The sequence below is a fragment of the Anolis carolinensis genome, unplaced genomic scaffold, assembly GCF_035594765.1.
Source record: "Anolis carolinensis isolate JA03-04 unplaced genomic scaffold, rAnoCar3.1.pri scaffold_14, whole genome shotgun sequence".
Taxonomy (NCBI): domain Eukaryota; kingdom Metazoa; phylum Chordata; class Lepidosauria; order Squamata; family Dactyloidae; genus Anolis; species Anolis carolinensis.
In genome coordinates this window covers 12,956,871-12,974,662 of record NW_026943825.1, presented here as the reverse complement: position 1 = coordinate 12,974,662, position 17,792 = coordinate 12,956,871, and the positions used below count along the sequence as shown (strand labels likewise).

The window sequence follows — 17,792 nt, the reverse complement described above, 5'->3', positions numbered from 1 at the left end:
AGGACACAATGGAACAAGGGCTTCGAACTACAGGAAAGGAGATTCCACCTGAACATCAGGAAGAACTTCCTCACAGTGAGAGATGTTCAGCAGTGGAACTCTCTGCTGCGGACTGTGGCGGAGGCTCCTTCTTTGGAGGCTTTTAAGCAGAGGCTGGATGGCCATCTGTCGGGGGTGCTTTGAATGCGATTTCCTGCTTCTCGGCAGAATGGGTTGGACCGGATGGCCCATGAGGTCTTTTCCAACTCTATGATTCTAAGATTTTATGGGTATGCTCCCAGAAATTAATTGAATGAAGCAGGTTAGGGCCATAATGAAAAAACTGCTGAAATTGCTCCCTGTTTTAATCACCCAGAGTCAGGCGCTTCCTTAATGAGTTTTTCCAGACGCCTTCCTCCTGACTGCTTAGATGCGTTATATATAAAGATGGAGATATCCTCTGCACATATATAGGTTGCCTTAGGGAGCGGAGAGACACTGCTCACTGTCAGACAAATTGAGATCGCAAAGGAGATGTCTAAGATCCAGACCAAAGCCTTGGATGTAAAACATCCAGACCAGAGGAACCCATATAAAGGTAAGACATCCAGCCGTCTCCATTCGGGACAAATATGGAACTCTGCACAGATGGGGAAGCCTTAGCATTGAATGGTTGTGTTCAGGGCCGTAGCCAGAAAAAAAATTCGGGAGGGGTTTTGAAAATTTCGGGGGGGGGGGGGGGTTTGAACCCCTAGCACATACCACTCACCGCTACAAACCTGTCTATATCTGCTTGAGATAATGTTTTGCATCTCATAGACTTAGCATGGGGATTTGGTTAACCAGTTAAAATTCATGAGTAAACGAGATTTTTTTAATAACTTGAAAAATTTGGGGGGGGGGGGTTGAACCCCTAACCCCCCTCCCCCTCGCTACAGGCCTGGTTGTGTTGTTAAAGTGCGAAGTATGGAACCCTGCGCAGACGGAGAAGCCTTAGCATTGAATGGTTGTGTTGTTAAAGTGCAAAGTATGGAACTCTGCGCAGACGGGGAAGCCTTAGCATTGAATGGTTGTGTTGTTGAACTGCGAAGTATGGAACCCTGCGCAGACGGGGAAGCCTTAGCATTGAACGGTTGTGTTGTTAAAGTGCGAAGTATGGAACCCTGCGCAGACGGAGAAGCCTTAGCATTGAACAGTTGTGTTGTTAAAGTGCAAAGTATGGAACTCTGCGCAGACGGGGAAGCCTTAGCATTGAACGGTTGTGCTGTTAAAGCGCGAAGTACGGAACCCTGTGCAGACGGGGAAGCCTTAGCATTGTACAAGTCTGATTCAATGGGAAAGAAAGGATAGAGAAAGAGTAGATTTCATATAATATTGATAATAATATTATAATGTAATACGATATAATACAAATAATAATACAATATAATAATGGTATATTATATATTACATGTAATATGACTAATAATATTGCAGTATAGTGTTTTAACTTCTGTTGTTGGACTTGTTCCCATGTGAGCCACCCCAATTCCCTTCGGGGAGATAGAGGCAGGATTTTAAAAATCTATTATTATTATTATTATTATTATTATTATTATTATTATTATTATTATTATTTTATTATGACACAGCAAACAAGATAGATATGCTGGATTTCGTATCACAAAATCACAAGTCGAACACTTCCCAAGTGTCCAGGACTGTGTGATGTATTTTCGGATGATGCGTGCAGATCCCAGTCGGGTGGCCTTTTGCAGTTGGCAGATCGTAATTTTGTCAATGTCTATTGTTTCCAAGTGCCGGCTGAGATCATTTGGCACGGCACCCAATGTGCCGATCACCGCTGGGACCACCTCCACTGGTTTCTGCCAGAGTCTTTGCAGTTCAATCTTGAGGTCCTGATAGTGGCTGAGTTTTTCCTGTTGTTTTTCACCTGGGATGGCAACATCAATGATCTAAACCTTTTCCTTTTCCACAACTGTGATGTCTGGTGTGTTGTGTTCCAGAACTTTGTCAGTCTGGATTCGGAAGTCCCACAGTATCTTTGCGTGTTCATTTTCCAATACTTTTGCAGGTTTGTGACCCCACCAGTTCTTTCCTGCTGGGAGGTGGTACTTGAGGCATAAGTTCCAATGAATCATTTGGGCCACATGGTTGTGCCTCTGTTTGTAGTCTGTCTGTGCAATTTTCTTACAGCAGCTGAGGATATGATCCATGGTTTCGTCAGTTTCCTTGCACAGTCTGCATTTTGGGTCATCAGCTGATTTTTCGATCTTGGCCTTAATTGCATTTGTTCTGATGGCTTGCTCCTGGGCTGCAAGGATCAGGCCTTCTGTCTCCTTCTTCAGGGTCCCATTCGTGAGCCATAGCAAGGTCTTCTCCTTATCAGCTTTTCCTTCAATTTTGTCAAAGAACTTTCCATGCAATGTTTTGTTGTGCCAGCTGTCAGCTCTAGTTTGTAGTGCGGTTTTCTTGTACTGGTTTTTTGTCTGCTGTGCTTTGAGGAGTTTCTGATTTTTGACTTCAATCAAAGCAGGTTCTTCACTTTGCTTTCCATATTCTGCCAGGGCATGTTCTTCTTCTTTGACTGCTTGTTTTACTTGTAAGAGTCCTCTGCCCCCTGATCTTCTAGGCAGATATAGCCGGTCAACATCACTACGAGGGTGCAGTGAATGATGAATGGTCATGAGTTTTCTTGTTTTTCTGTCCAAATTGTCCAGTTTCACTTGTGTCCAGTTTATGATGCCAGCAGTATATCTTATGGCAGGTATGGCCCAGGTGTTTATGGCTTTGATGGTGTTGCCTCCATTGAGCTTGCTTTTGAGAATTTTTCTGACCCTTTGTATGTTATTATTATTATTGGTATAGTACAATATAGTAACATATAATACTAATATTGTGCTATGCTAGTAATACAGTATATTGTATATACATATAACTTGTATGCCGCTCTGAGTCCCCTTCGTGGTGAGAAGGGCGGGATAAAAATGCCGCCAATAAATAAATAAATAATGATATATGAGATTTCGCAATTCTTGCAGGTAGGCAATATTTGTGGCGGTACCATTGTCTATGCAGATATGGACATTGTTTGGTTTGGCGACTCTGGAACACGGAACATATTACTGTCCTTGTGATAAACAATCCATGCCCTGATGTAAACCGCAGAATTCTAAAGATTGCCTCTGAGCTTAAACATTGTTAGATGGGTAGATAAATATATGTCTCTTTCTTTCTCTGCCCTCCCCTTGGGGAGAATGACAGGAGACGTAGCTTCCTTGTTGGCTACGCCACCCTGTTATTTTCCTGCTGGAAGAGGCCATAGGCTCCTCCCAGGGAGCAATCCCAGTGGCTACCAGTATTAAAATACTCTAAAATCAGGACAGTAAATAATGAACACCACTCATAATCCAGGTGCTCCTTTCATCTATGTGAATAAATGGCACACTCCAAGGCAGAAATTCCTTTGACTGTAACAGCACACCAGCAAGCAGTTTATTGTGGATATATAGCAAAGCAGGAAAAGTAATATAAAGTATAATCCAATAGTTAGTCCATAAGATTGTCTTAAACGTTTCAGTAAAAACTCATCATCAAATCTGTAGAAACTTCCATAGAACAAGGCAGGCAAAAACGAGAAACAAAGTAAAACAAATTCATAGGCATGACTTGGATAAAGTAATTCAAAAACCACACATTAAATTCCAAGGGACATCTGGAACTAGGACATATCCATGAAAACACAGAGCGCTGAAAAGCAGGAACACTGGAGGTTAAGAGAAAATTGCCTCGACTGGAAAACGAAAACGAAATCAATCAATAAAAGGCTCTTAATCCCAAATCCTGAGAAATGCATTCCTTTTGCCCTTGAAGGAAGGTAGCTCATTATAGTAGAGTCTCACTTATCCAACACTCGCTTATCCAACATTCTGGATTATCCAACACATTTTTGTAGTCAATGTTTTCAATATATTGTGCTACTTTGGTGCTAAATTCATAAATACAGTAATTACTACATAGTATTACTGCGTATTGAACTACTTTTTCTGCCAAATTTGTTGTATAACATGATGTTTTGGCGCTTAATTTGTAAAATCATAACCTAATTTGATGTTTAATAGGCTTTTCCTTAATGCCTCCTTATTATCCAACATATTCACTTATCCAACATTCTGCCGGCCCGTTTATATTGGATAAGTGAGACTCTACTGTATAATTATCTCTTTTCTGTTGTAAACGAGCAGATCGCCTGAGTCTTTCACAGACTTTCCTATCTCTTCTGTAAAACTGACTTCGATTCAAGGTTAAGTTCTCACTAACACCTAAATCAACAGCATCCAAGTCGCTATCAGAACTCGGTGAAAGGCCTTCCTTCCCCGGCCTCTCATCTCATTCTAGCTAATTATATTATATTATATTATATTATATTATATTATATTATATTATAGCAATTATATTATATTATACTAGCTGTGCCCGGCCACGCGTTACTACGGCTAAGACTTTATTTTTCTTTTATTTTTGTTGTATGAACGTAGAGGCGTAGATGAGAGATTGTGCTGTCAATTTTTGAGGTTGTGGGGCATTTAGTTTAGTTGTTTTGTCCGGTGCCGTGATTCCATTACCCTTTTATATATATAGATTATTATATTATATTATATTACTAGCTGTGCCCGGCCACGCGTTGCTGTGGCGTTGTCATGTGGCGTTGGTGAGAAATTTTTGAGGTAGTGGTGGTATTGAATGTCTGTTGTATGGTTGTCTTTATGTTTAGTATGCACACTGAAGTGGATTATATGGCAGTGTGGAGTCAAGATAATCCAGTTCAAAGCAGATAATATAAGATTCTAAATGGGTTATATAGCTGTGTGGAAGGGCCTTGAGTCTACACTGCCATATAATCCAGTTCAAATCTGATAATCTGTGGTAGAGGCCTAAGTGAGGCCTAACTGTGCCTGTCCCCTGGGCTGAGTAGGCTGCTAGGAGACCAAGTGGGCGGAGCTTAGCCTTCAAACTGGCAGCAATTGGATAAAAACTATTATTCCTCTCCCTGTATTAGGACTTTATTTTGCTTTTCTTTTTGTTGTATCAACCTAGAGGCGTGGATGATGGGTTGTGTTGTCAAATTTCGAGGTTGGGGGGCCTGTAGTTTTGTTGTTTTGTGGGTCGCCGTGATGCCATCACTCTTTTATATATATAGATTATATTATAGCAATTCCAGCTGCTCACGCCTCTCAACTAAAGACTCATTCCCTTCATGAACTTCAAGTTTAGGCATTACAGTGGGAACCACAGGCTGACATACAACAATAAACCAGATCTTGATCTTTTGTTTTTTTCCCAAATGTACAGGGAGACATCAGTCATACTATGGAACTGGCTACGATTCTCCATTGGATGCCATGAGAGGTAAGTTGGACCGATATTTCCTACCCAGAATCAGGTTCCACCTGCTCATATCCAACAAAATATACCATTGTCGTTAAGATCCTGATACTAGACTTTGTTTCCGCAGGCCCCAGAGAAAAGCTGATGTACGTACAATGTGTTTTAACCGGAACCGATGCCCGGCAACCTGACTATTTGGCGACGGTGGACGTGGATCCAGAATCGCCGTGTTATTGCAAGGTAAATTCTATTTTATAGCAAACTAGCCTATAGATCTGACATTGCCTTTTCCCATCTCCACATCTGGGATGGAATATCTCCCAATATTTCCATGGCCAGAATCTCACAACTCTCTTTGGGAAGGCCGTCTTTGTGATTCTTTCCTCTCATCTTTCTTTCGTTCCTTGCTTTTCCTAACATACAGAGTGAGGACTTCTTTATCTGAGAATTCAAAAGGTTTTGCCCTAAACTGCATTTCCCAGAATTCTATTGGTAGCAGAAAAATGCCCTAGCGTGATAATGTCGCAGGAGAAGACAAGAATGTCAAGAAGCAGATCTCAGAAAAAGATTAGGTGCAAATTAACTCAGAGACAAGGAGCAAAGTCCTTTCTTCCGGATTTGACAGAGTTATCCAGCAACAGTCCATTTCTGTGCTTAATAAGGCTGGGGTGGGTGAGAAATGGCTTCTTTCATAGGAGTGGCATTGACATGGAGCACCTGGGCAACCTCCCAAATGAAACATATCCAAAAATCTAAGCCTAAACCTGTCAGAGTATTTGCAGATCAGCAGTAGTTGGATGGAGTCAGTGGAACGCAGAACGAAGAGACATCCAGAGACTTTGGTAAAACTATATACAAGTTTTACTGTAAGCAGTAATAATCAAGACAAACAGACTTGCAGACAATGGACGAACACAGGACTCTAGGCAGACAGTACTCAACACAACTCAGAACTGAACAGAACTGATGCAATCAGTAATGCATACACACACTTGTGTCTGGACACTCCCCAGTTCCAGCCACACATCAAGGTCATTACAGCTTCTTAGCAATGAACTCTTTCCAGACTATAGTACACTCTGGATGATGCAATCAGTATGCAATACAGGCAAGACACAAATTTCATTTAAACACTACCAATACACAAATCCCACATTAACAAAACCATCCTTGTCCATATATTTAACAGGTTAGATTTCCCAGTCTGTCTTCAGTCCTTCTCTGGCCCTTCCCTGTCTGATTTTCAAACACCATGTCCTCCTCGTCTTCCTGACAGGTCATCCACCGCTTGCGCATGCCTTACCTGGATGACGAACTTCATCACTCGGGCTGGAATGCCTCCAGTAGATTCTTCGGGGACACTAGCATCAAGCGCAACTGCCTCGTCCTACCGTGTCTAGCCTCCGGGCGCATTTACGTGGTGGACACGGGCTCCGACTTGTGTGCTCCCAGCTTGCGCAAAGTAGGTCAAGGAATCACACAGGTTTCCCAGATTGCAGTCTTGTATCTCTTCTGTTTTTGTCAGTTCTGGTAGTTGGAGTTAGATGAGGCACCAGCACGTGTATATTCCATAATATTGAGTCAAGGCAATCAAATTTGTATCAAACTGCATTAATGCAATATAGAAGATGAACACAAGATCTTACCGAAAAGGACGGAATTATGAAATGACCTTTTCCCTCTCTTTCCAACACCTCACCAGATCATCGAACCCAGTGAAATAATCAAGAAAACCAACCTGAGTTTCTTGCACTCCTCGCGTTGCTTGAGCAGCGGGGAAGTTCTGGTCTGCGCCCTTGGAGATGCATTGGGCAATGCAAGAGGTACTGGAGGTGTAGATGCCCATTTGGGAAGACAATCAGTCCTCCACAATAGGGGAAAACCACTGTAAAGAAGTGAGATTTTTTATTTACAGATGCCATGTCTAACTGTGTTTTAAAAGGGTTAATATTTCAGTTACTCAGCACTCAGAAGTTGGTTGCCATGGAGAAGGGGGTGGAGCCAACTGGGTTAGCTGAAGAGAGAGCAGAATTTGGAGGGAAACTCAAGTCAGTCAGTCTGTGGTCAGTGAACCACAGGGAGGTCTGATTCTCAGTTGGAGGATCACGGTGGCTCAAAATGTGGGATTTGAGTCAATTCTAAATTAAGTTTGGAGACTTATTTTAGGTAGTCTGTGCCCTGATAAGGTACAGGGAAGTCTGATTCTCAGTTGAGAGAATCAGGGAGGCTCAAGAGCTTATTTGAGTCAATTCTAAAATAAGTTTGGTGACTTATTTTAGGTAGTCTGAGCTCTGTTGAAGCTCAGGGAAGGCTGTACCTGAGTTAGGGGATCAGGGATAAAATAAGTTTGGTGACTTATTTTAAGATAGTATGTTAATGGAGAAAGAACTGACGTTTTAAGAAGTTTGGAACACCTCAACATAGCTTTGCAACCATTATCTAAGTGCCTTTAAAGAAGTTACTGTAATCATCAAGCTTGTGCCTAAATAAATATTATTATTCCTTCAAACATCTCAGTCTCTGTCATACATACACATATTCATCAAGAATAAAGAAGAAGAAGAAAAGTCTCCTCTCTAAGTAGCCAGTGGCTAAATCTTCCAATAGTGCTGGCAAGAGTTGATAATCCCCTTAACATCTGGTGGTCGCATTATAATTTACCTCTGGTGGCAGCGTAAATAAACATCTTTAATAAGTGGTGTCAGCGGATATAAAATATATATAACAATTAATTAATAAAAAAACAACCTCCACCTCCACATCTTTACAATTGGTGGCAGCGGTGGGATCTAAAAGGTTTTTCCCCCTGCCTGAAAGAGCCTCAGTCGTGCCTGAGTTCTCCACAAATTCCTCCTTCCACAATAGTCCTCCACAATAGGGGAAAACCACATACACACACAAGACCCTGAATCTACCAGGATTCGCATAGGTTACCTGCCTTGAATCCCAAACTTTGGGATGAAATCAGGATATAAATAGTAATATTGCTCTTTGCAAGCACATTCCCTTCTGACCCCAGTGGTTCCTGTTTTTCTGTTCCCAGGTGGACTTCTCGTTCTGGACCCAGAAACCTGGGAAGTGAAAGGGAGCTGGGGGTGTCCAGAAGATGGACTCTTCCAGAATTGTGACTTCTGGTTCCAGCCGCGACAAAACGTCCTAATCAGCAGCGAAGTGGGGGAGGCCAAGTTCTTTATCACTGGGTTCTCACCAGACAATCTGAGAAAAGGTGGGAACATCCATGTGAAAGGGATCTAGGGGTTCTAGTAAGGTGAAGGCAAGTCAACATTTTTCATGCAGCACCTAAAATAGCCAATGTGATTCTAGGCTGCATCAAAAGAAGTGTGGCGTCCAGACTGAGGGAAGCCACAGTCCCATTCTGGTTTGGTCAGGCCTCACTTGGAATAATCCCGAATCCTGTTTGTCCGCAGGGCGCTACGGAAGCAAACTCAACGTCTGGGACTTGACCACCCACCGCCTCCTCCAGAGGGTCGATGTGGGTGAAGATACAAACCCAGCGGAGATCCGCTTCTTGCACGACCCAAACTCAGACCATGGTTACGTGGCTGGCTTTCTGGAGAGTTCCATCCACCATTTCTTTAAGACAGAGGTGAAAAGGGGAAAGGGTGGCCCTAAGGCAAGATCATTACATGTGGGGAACCAGGGTGTTTAGAACCTAGGTTCAGATTCCCTTCTTCCCTTCAGCCTCAGGGCAAGGTAAAGACAAACCCTCTCCAAGAAAAACCGTGGGGTGGACACAGAGCCGGCCCTAGGTAATTTTCAAGTGTAGGCGAACAGAATTTTGCCCCCCCCCCCCCAAACCAATCACTGAAAAATAAAAGTGTTGGATAATAAGGAGGGACTAAGGAAAAGCTTATTAAACATCAAATTACATTCAGATTTTACAAATTAAGCACCAAAACATCATGTTTTACAACAAATCAACAGAAAAAGGAGTCTCGACTGCGCCCCTGTATGTTTTGCGCCTGAAGCGACTGCTTAATTCGCCTCACCGTTGGACCGTCCCTGGGTGGACGTCAATTTTTCTGATCACCTCACCCGTCAATTTGGTTTTCCCTGTAGGACGGATGCTGGACGGCTGAGAAAGTGATCCAAATCCCGAACAAGAAAGTATCGGGATGGATCTACCCCGAAATGCCAGGTTAGTAACAAGAAAGCTGTCAGTTGGTTCTGTAGTTTTATAAAGGTGAGTAGATACGGAGCAATGAATTGGAATTGCAGGATTCTACCTAAACGTTAGGAAGAACGTCCTGAGAGCTTGGACTGTGTCTTCTAGCCTGGCAGGAGGGGTTTGAACCAGGGGTCTCCTGTGACTCAATGATCCTGCTCCTCTTCCAGGAATCACCTTCTATATCGTCATCTCTCTGAACGACCGGTTCCTCTACTTAAGCAACTGGGTGCATGGCGATGTCCGGCAATATGATATCACCGACCCATACTGTCCCAAATTAGTCGGGCAGGTAAGCTTGCAACCTTTTCTAATTACACTTTCCAGATGATGGATCCCATCACCTCTGGCTGGCGATGATGAAGACTGGAATCCCAGCCCAAAGACTCCCAATTTCTTCACCCGTGTTGTTTTTAGTTCTTGACTCACCATGTCTCATTGGTATCTGTAGGTGTTTGTGGGGGGAAGCCTTCAGAAAGGGGGTCCCGTAACTGTCCTTGAGGATCCGGAGCTGGACTGCCAACCCGATCCCTTTGTGATCCAGGTAAGGTCAATGATGGGATTTGGAAACAGATCAAAATGGGAAGAGGCTGTCTCCTTATCCTACTTACATGTTCCCTAAATCTGGGGCTATTGATTCCTCACTTTAGGGCAGGAAGGTCCAAGGAGGACCTAATATGATGCAGCTAAGCTTGGATGGCAAACGTCTTTATGTTACCAACTCTCTTTACACGCCTTGGGACAAGCAATTTTACCCCGATCTGATCAGGTAAGAGTGGCCTTGGGCGAGTCGCACTCCTTCTGCCTCTTCTGTACACATCCAACCCGGAAAGCCTCATGATAAGTTGTCCATGGGTCGGAAACAACTTGATGGCCCACAACTTTGACATCCGCCCCGTACAGAGGCGGTCCAACGGCGAGGCCAAGTATGCGGCCGCCGCTGGCGCACAACAAGGGGGGGGCCCCGCCGTCGCCCACCGCCACCTCTATTAAAATTTTCCGCAGCAGAACCCGCTGCGCACACGCGGAAGAGTCCCATCGCCCAAAATAGGCGATGGGACCCTTCCGCGCATGCGCAGAGGGTTGCTCGCTTGCGCAGCACGGGTAAGGGACTCAAGCCCCCCATCCGCAGAAATGATAGAAGACCTGCGCACAGGAGCCCCAACTTCTGCGCATGCGCAGAAGAGTCCCGTCGGCCATTTTGGCCGACGGGACTCGTGCGCATGCACAGAGCTTTGCTCACCTCAGTTGAGCCTTCTGTGTTCGGCATGGCGAAATTACCTGGCCCCATATTATGTCATTCTGTACACATCAAGTCCAAAAGCTTCATGGTAAGGTGTCCATGACTCGGACAGAACTTTGACTACCGCCCCGCATTATGTCTTTTCCAGGGACGGTTCGGTCATGCTCCAGCTGGACGTGGACACCGAGAAGGGCGGCCTTTCCGTGAACAAGAACTTTCTGGTGGATTTTGGGCATGAGCCATTCGGTCCAGCTCGGGCGCACGGCATGTCCTACCCCGGTGGGGATTGCACCTCCGATATCTGGGAATAACATGTCATATCAGCGGGGGAAGCACTCCACATACTGGGGTCTATCCAATATTTCTGTGTCTTGATCCCTTGGAAGTCATGCCATACAGGTCAACATGGGACATACAGATGTTGTATATGTACGAGTACCATATATCCCCATCTTTCTCTGTCTGCCCGCATCCTCCATTTTTCAGCTCCGATGTCTCCATGGCAATGCTCTTCTTTCCCTTATACTTCTCCTTCCCTTCATATCAGTGGGAGGATCACTCAAGAATCGGGATCTATCCAATATTATTTTGTTCAATGCTTGCTGACATGTCTCCTTGCTCTAAAATCTTTCACATATAACCAACTAGATCTTTGTATGCTGATGAAGTGAAAACCTGATGTTATAAATAAACGTGCGTTTTTCAGCCGAAAAGCTTATTTCTGCAGCATTCTGAATAAAAGCCAATCTACTGCAATATAATGGATCTGTTGTTTCTACCAGTATCAAAAGTTCACACTAAACCGCAAAGCAGTCGCTGTTCTTATTTGGACAGAAAATTTATAAATACAGTAGTTACAACATAAGATTACTGCATATTGAACTACTTTTTCTGTCAAATTTGTTGTATAACATGAAGTTTTGGTGCTTAATTTGTAAAATCGTAACCTAATTTGATGTTTAATAGGCTTTTCCTTAATCCCTCCTTATTATCCAAGATATTCACTTATCCAAGCTTCTGCCGGCCCGTTTAGCTTGGATAAGTCAGACTCTACTGTAATAGAGTAAAATAATACATGTAACAATAATAATAATAATAATAATAATAATAATAATAATAAAAAATACAGGAAAATAATACATGTAATAGTATCTTTCGTCTTCCCAAAACATTGTTTCAAAAAGAAGTGCCACCCTCAGAGGAAAAACAATTCCGTGTTCCTGTTTTATCAAGAGAACTGAAAATGATAAATAGATAAGACATCTAGATTTTCATGCTTTCTCTACTTCAAGAACTTACATCCTCAAAGGATCACATATATCCAAAATAATGAATTGGGGAGGGGGAGAGAATATGACGAGTTTATTAAACTAGTAGGTATATTACATTTTTGCCGACCTTTGTAAGCCGCCTTGAGTCCCCTCGGGTGAGAAAGACGGGGTAAAAATGCTTTAAATAAATAGATAAATAAATAAAATAAAAATAATAAAATAATACATGTAATAATAATAATAAGATCAGAATGAAATAATAAATGTATTATTAATAATAAAAATAGAGTAAAATAAATGTAACAGTAGCAACAATAATCGAGAAAAATAATAAATGTAATAATACCAATAATAATGGAGAAAAATAATAAATGTACCATATATTCTCGAGTATAAGCTGACCCAAATATAAGCCAACCAGGACCCTCACCCGAATATAAGCCAAGGGGGGCTTTTTCAGTCTTAAAAAAGGGCTGAAAAACTAGGCTTATACTCGAGTATATACAGTATTTTGTTTGGGGAGAGGCATCAAAAGTCACAAAAGTGGGGTTCGTAGCCCTCATTTTAAGACTCAACCGGATACTGGATTCGGGGATTTCTTGAAGGCAGAGTCACTCGTTGGAGGCCTTGTGTTTCAAGCACTGCAACTTCCCTGTTAGCGAATATCACTCATCAATGGCTTGGAGTAATAATTAGAGGTTGAGGTTTCCGCTTAATAGTTTGCAGATTAAAATTTTGATCTTATGTTCTTTAAGTGTATACTCTTCCCTCAAATGTATTTCTCCAGGCAGGGAAAGAATAGATGCCTTAAAATGTAAAATCCCACAAATAAGCACATTCATCACCACGTGTCTGAACAAATCAGGAACCCAGCAACTGAATGGACTGGAGGGATTTGGGGGACGGACTTAATAGCATGGAAGTTGTAGTTCGATAATGGATCTGGACCACATTTGGCACACAGAACACCCATGACTACCAAAACATACTGGAGGGATTTCGAATTCATCTAGATTTATAGCCGTTGTAGGTACTGGGATTATAGGTACTAGGCACTCTGAACTTCGCCAAAGATGGACCTGGGTCTAACTTCACACACAGAACCCTCATGATGAATAAAAAATGCTAGAGGTCCTTGGAGGGATTTATAGGAGTTGTAGTTCACCTACATCTGGAGCCCACTATGAACCCAAACAATGATGGATCAAACTTGGCATGCATACCCGATATGCCCACATTTGAATACTGGTGGATTTGGGATGGAATTGGCCTTGACATTTGGAAGTTGTAAGTACTGGGATTTATAGTTCACCTGCAATCAAAGCGCACCCTGAACCACCAAAGATGGAATTGGACCAAACTTGGCACATGGAGCGACATGACAAGCACAAAATACTGGAAATCTTTGGGGAAAATTCACCATGATTTGTGGGAAGTTGTAGTTATCAAATACTCGTTGCTGCACCATGGAATTGTATTCATTATCCATGGCTATTTTCCATTCTTCCAGGTCAAAGATAAAAGCATCAAGCATACATCATCAACATAAATCAAAAGACCAATCCAATCTTCACCAACACCTCGAGTATACACACACGCATCTGTCAGCGGGGATGATGGGTAGCAGAGTGAAATCCAAAAATTCACCATCCCGGTCTTCACCTCCTCCAGACCTTCTCCCGTGTGGAAAAACAGCACTGGACAAACACACTCCAGCAGATGAGGGTTCGGTTGGAAATCCAACGGCAATAAACTTTTATTTACATTTCTGTATACAAACATAGCAAATCAGTCCTTGCTCCATGAGTGCTCTTTGCCGAAGCGACTCATGCACACACAGCACACTGCTCAACGCTGCTCTTCTCTGTTCAGGAAACTCCTCTGCATTCCACAGGAACAAGAAAGAAAGTCCCGGTCAAAACAAACTTGACCCCATTGGTCCTGTGATACATCAATCATAGCAGACTCCCATTAACTCCATAATTGCTGAAATGCCTTGCCGAAAAAACTAACACATAAGGCATTTCTAATAACCCAGATTGATTTTAACATTTCACAATACACAATACCCTGACAGCATCAGTCACACTTCTTTTGAAACCAAGACGACACAACTAATTGAAGGGCCCATAACCAATTGTCAGAGTATTTGCAGCGCAGCAGTAGTTGGATAGAATCAGTGGAATGCAGAACGAAGAGACATCAGAGACGTTGGTAAAACTATATACAAAGTTTTATCGTAAGCAGTAATAAAGACAAACAGACTTGAAGACAATGGACACAGGACTTGACTTCTCAGCAGACAGCACTCGACTCAACTTAGAACTGAACAGAACTGATGCAATCAGTAATGCACACACACTTGTGTCTGGACACTCCCCAGTTCCAGCCACACATCAAGGACACCACAGCTTCTTAGCAATCAACTCTTTCCAGACTATAGTACACTCTGGGTGATGCAATCAGTATGCAATACAGGCAAGACACAAATTGCATTTAAACACTACCAATACACAAATCCCACATTAACAATAGTTCACCTACATCCAGAGAGCCCTGTGAATCCAAACACCAATGGATCTGGACCAAACTTAGCACACAGACCTGATATGCCGAAATTTGATTACTGGAGAGGTCTGGGCAGAAATGACCTTCCTTTATGGGAGTTGTAGTTCACGCACAACCAGAGAAACTGTGACCTCCACCGATGATGGGCCTGGTCCAAACTTGGCACACAGAACCCCCATGACTGACTCAAACTACTGGAGGTGTTTGCAACCAGAGCAAACTTGCCCAACACAACAAACTTTAAGTACTGATGGAGTTTCAGGGGGTTAAGCTGGCATGATGTCAGTTATAGTTCACCCACAACCTTATGCATTTTGTATAATCAAAAACTGTATTTCTCAAATAACATGGGCAACACTGGGCACCCAAGCTAGTATATATATGTTTCAAAATAAATATTTCCTGTATTTTTTTGTTTCTCTATAGTTCAACATTGATTTCTTCCACCCTCTATCCAGCAAGTTATTGACTTTTGGTTATATACAGTGTCCCCCCACTTATCGTGGGGGTTAGGTTCCAGGAACACGCGCAGTAAGTGAAAATCCGTGAAGTGGGGACACTGTATTTATTTTAATATTTATACATTATTTTAGTAGTTATACACTATTTTATAACTATTTTATACACTATTTTAGGGGCCCCTGGTGGCAAAGTGTGTTAAAACGTTGAGCTGCTGAACTTGCGGACCAAAAGGTCCCAGGTTCAAATCCCGGGAGCGGAATGAGTGCCCGCTGTTAGCCCCAGCTCCTGCCAACCTAGCAGTTTGAAAACATGCAAATGTGAGTAGATCAATAGGTACCGCTCCGGCGGGAAGGTAAAGGCACTCCATGCAGTGATGCCAATGGCCACATGACCTTGGAGGTGTCTACGGACAACGCCGGCTCTTTGGCTTAGAAATGGAGATGAGCACTGTAATGAAGTGTGTTTTTTCATTTACAGATGCCATGTTTAACTGTGTTTTTAAAAAAGGTTAATATTTCAGTTACTCAGCACTCAGAGGCTGGTTGCCATGGAGAAGGGGGCGAAGCCAACTGGGTTAGCTGAAGAGAGAGCAGAGCAGAATTTGGAGGGAAACTCAGTCAGTCTGTGGTCAGAGAAACATAGGGAAGGTTAATTTTTAGAGACGGTGCCCTTATGAGGTACCGGGAGACTGATTCTGGTTGAGGGATCAGGGTGGCTCAAATGTTTGATTTTTTAGTCAATTTTAAAATAAGTTTGGTGACTTATTTTAAGGTAGTCTGTTTCCAGATAAGGAGCAGATAGGTTGTGTTTGTAATTCACAGGGTGACTGCAGGTTTAGGCAGTGGAGAAAGAAGTGACCTTTCAGGAAGTTTGGAACACCTCAATATAGTTTTGCAACTGTTCAGTAACGTGCCTCAAACAAGAAGAAAAGTTATTGTAACCATTAAGTTTATGCCTCAATAAACATGTTATTGTTCTTTTCCTTCAAACATCTTAGTCTCTGTCATACATACACACATCAAGAATAAACAAGAAGAAAGAAGAAAAATAAAAGTGTCCTCTCTAAGTAGCCAGTGGCTACGTATTCCAATAGTGGTGGCAAGAGTTGATAATCCCCTTGACATCAGGTGGCCGCATTATAAACATCTTTACCTCTGGTGGCAGCGTTTAAATAAAACATATTTATATTGGTGGCAGCGGATATAGTTAAATATATGATAATTAATTAATTAAAAACAACCTCCACCTCCACATCTCCACAAATTGGTGGCAGCGGTGGGATCCAAAAGGATTACCCCCAGTCAGAAAGAACCTCAGTCGTTCATAGCTCTTTACAAGCACCAACCCCCAGAGTTGGTCACGTCAGGGGAAAACCTTTACCTTTACACTATTTTAAGTCTTTATCAACCAATCGTGTGTGGACAAATTGCCCCTTCTCATCCCGTTGCTGCTTGGGCTCCTTTTCTCTCCCTTTGGCTTCACCTTCCTCCCTTCCTTAGGCTGTAAATTGTAATTTTTTATGATTTATAATAGTCTCTTGGAGTTTATTGAAAAACCACAAATCGGCAAATCCGCAAAAAGTGAACCGCGAAGTAGTGAGGTGTCACGCCCCGGCAGCGGAGCACTAAGAACCAAACACGGAGGCCAAATACAATCTAATATCTTTATTATAGAAATATTATAGTAGAATAAAAACAAGTAGAAAATGTAGTCCAGCAATAGACCTTTCAGAAAAGGTCACATATAGTCCAGAAATATATTGTCCAATATATAATATTAGAGTTCAAAGTTATAATCCCAAAACCGAAACACACTCTACTTCCAGGCCGTAGAGTGGGGAAACGTCCAAAGTGTTTCTAAGGTTCAAAGTAAGTCCAAAGCAAGAACTGGAGACAAAGCTAGATACTTGAGACAAAAACCAAGGCTGGAAACGACGAGATAGTTCATGAAAACTTGACAAGGCAAGACAAGGCAAGGAAACTGGAGTTGCAGACTTAAAACGCAGTCCACACTAGGCTGGAACCGAAGTTAATCCTGAAGCTGATCTGTTGACTCCGCACGGATTTCTCGGTGCGGGGAACTTTTAAGGAAGACCCATCTTCTTGCAGAGCATGTGTCCAGAGCTTCCTTTCCCAAGGGAAAGAGAAGCGAAACACATCTTCCTGCAGCTGCGATCCTCCCTGCAAATTCCCAGGAGAACTTAGCTAATTAACATTCTGCCTGGCTGCTAATCTAGCACTTTTTCTTTTCTTTTTTTTGACCCCGACTAGCAACATAGGACTCTTTTCTCGGGAAGGGAGGAGAGGCGCTGGGAAAAACTTGTTCAAGGTCCATTTTAATGGGCTCTGGGCAAGAAGTGTCAACAACAGGAGGCATCTGGAATGACTCCGTCTCCTGCTCAGGCGGCAAAAACCCCATGTTGTCGTCATCATTGTCCAGGATGGCGCTAGGGTTAGAACTCTGAGGCCCATGAGACATCACATGAGGCAACACTGTACACACCATCAGGCTAGACCAATGTTGCTGCAATGCTCTTTTCTTCTCTGTTGAATCAGTCGAGTGTAAACACAGAAAAACACAAGGGGTTTGTTGGAAGGGAGGGGATGGTGATGCTTCCCGAAATCAGTTGAATGAAGCAGATTAGGGCCACAAGAAAGCAAACCACATTGAAATTGCTCCCTGTTTTTCTCACCCA

General features: G+C 42.7%; 1 protein-coding gene across 1 annotated transcript; it reads left to right on the top strand.

Annotated features, from left to right (window-relative positions):
* Nucleotides 1–73: 73 nt before the first annotated feature.
* Nucleotides 74–11,552, top strand: LOC100553546 (methanethiol oxidase). The gene is made up of 12 exons (XM_003229995.4): nt 74–577; nt 5,332–5,388; nt 5,495–5,607; nt 6,644–6,829; nt 7,070–7,190; nt 8,411–8,593; nt 8,796–8,974; nt 9,448–9,526; nt 9,724–9,845; nt 10,005–10,097; nt 10,204–10,322; nt 10,945–11,552. The coding sequence occupies exons 1-12, from the start codon at nt 514–516 to the stop codon at nt 11,105–11,107; spliced, it is 1,479 nt and encodes a 492-aa protein (XP_003230043.1). The 5' UTR covers nt 74–513; the 3' UTR covers nt 11,108–11,552.
* The last annotated feature ends 6,240 nt before the right edge of the window (nt 11,553–17,792 follow it).

What these genes read in the sequence shown, in the direction of transcription:
- LOC100553546 (XM_003229995.4), top strand. Translation starts at nt 514, where the DNA reads ATGTCTAAGATCCAGACCAAAGCCTTGGATGTAAAACATCCAGACCAG. An exon ending in CCAGAGGAACCCATATAAAG is followed by an intron (nt 578 to 5,331) that starts GTAAGACATCCA and finishes CCAAATGTACAG; the next exon opens with GGAGACATCAGTCATACTAT. An exon ending in AATCGCCGTGTTATTGCAAG is followed by an intron (nt 5,608 to 6,643) that starts GTAAATTCTATT and finishes TCTTCCTGACAG; the next exon opens with GTCATCCACCGCTTGCGCAT.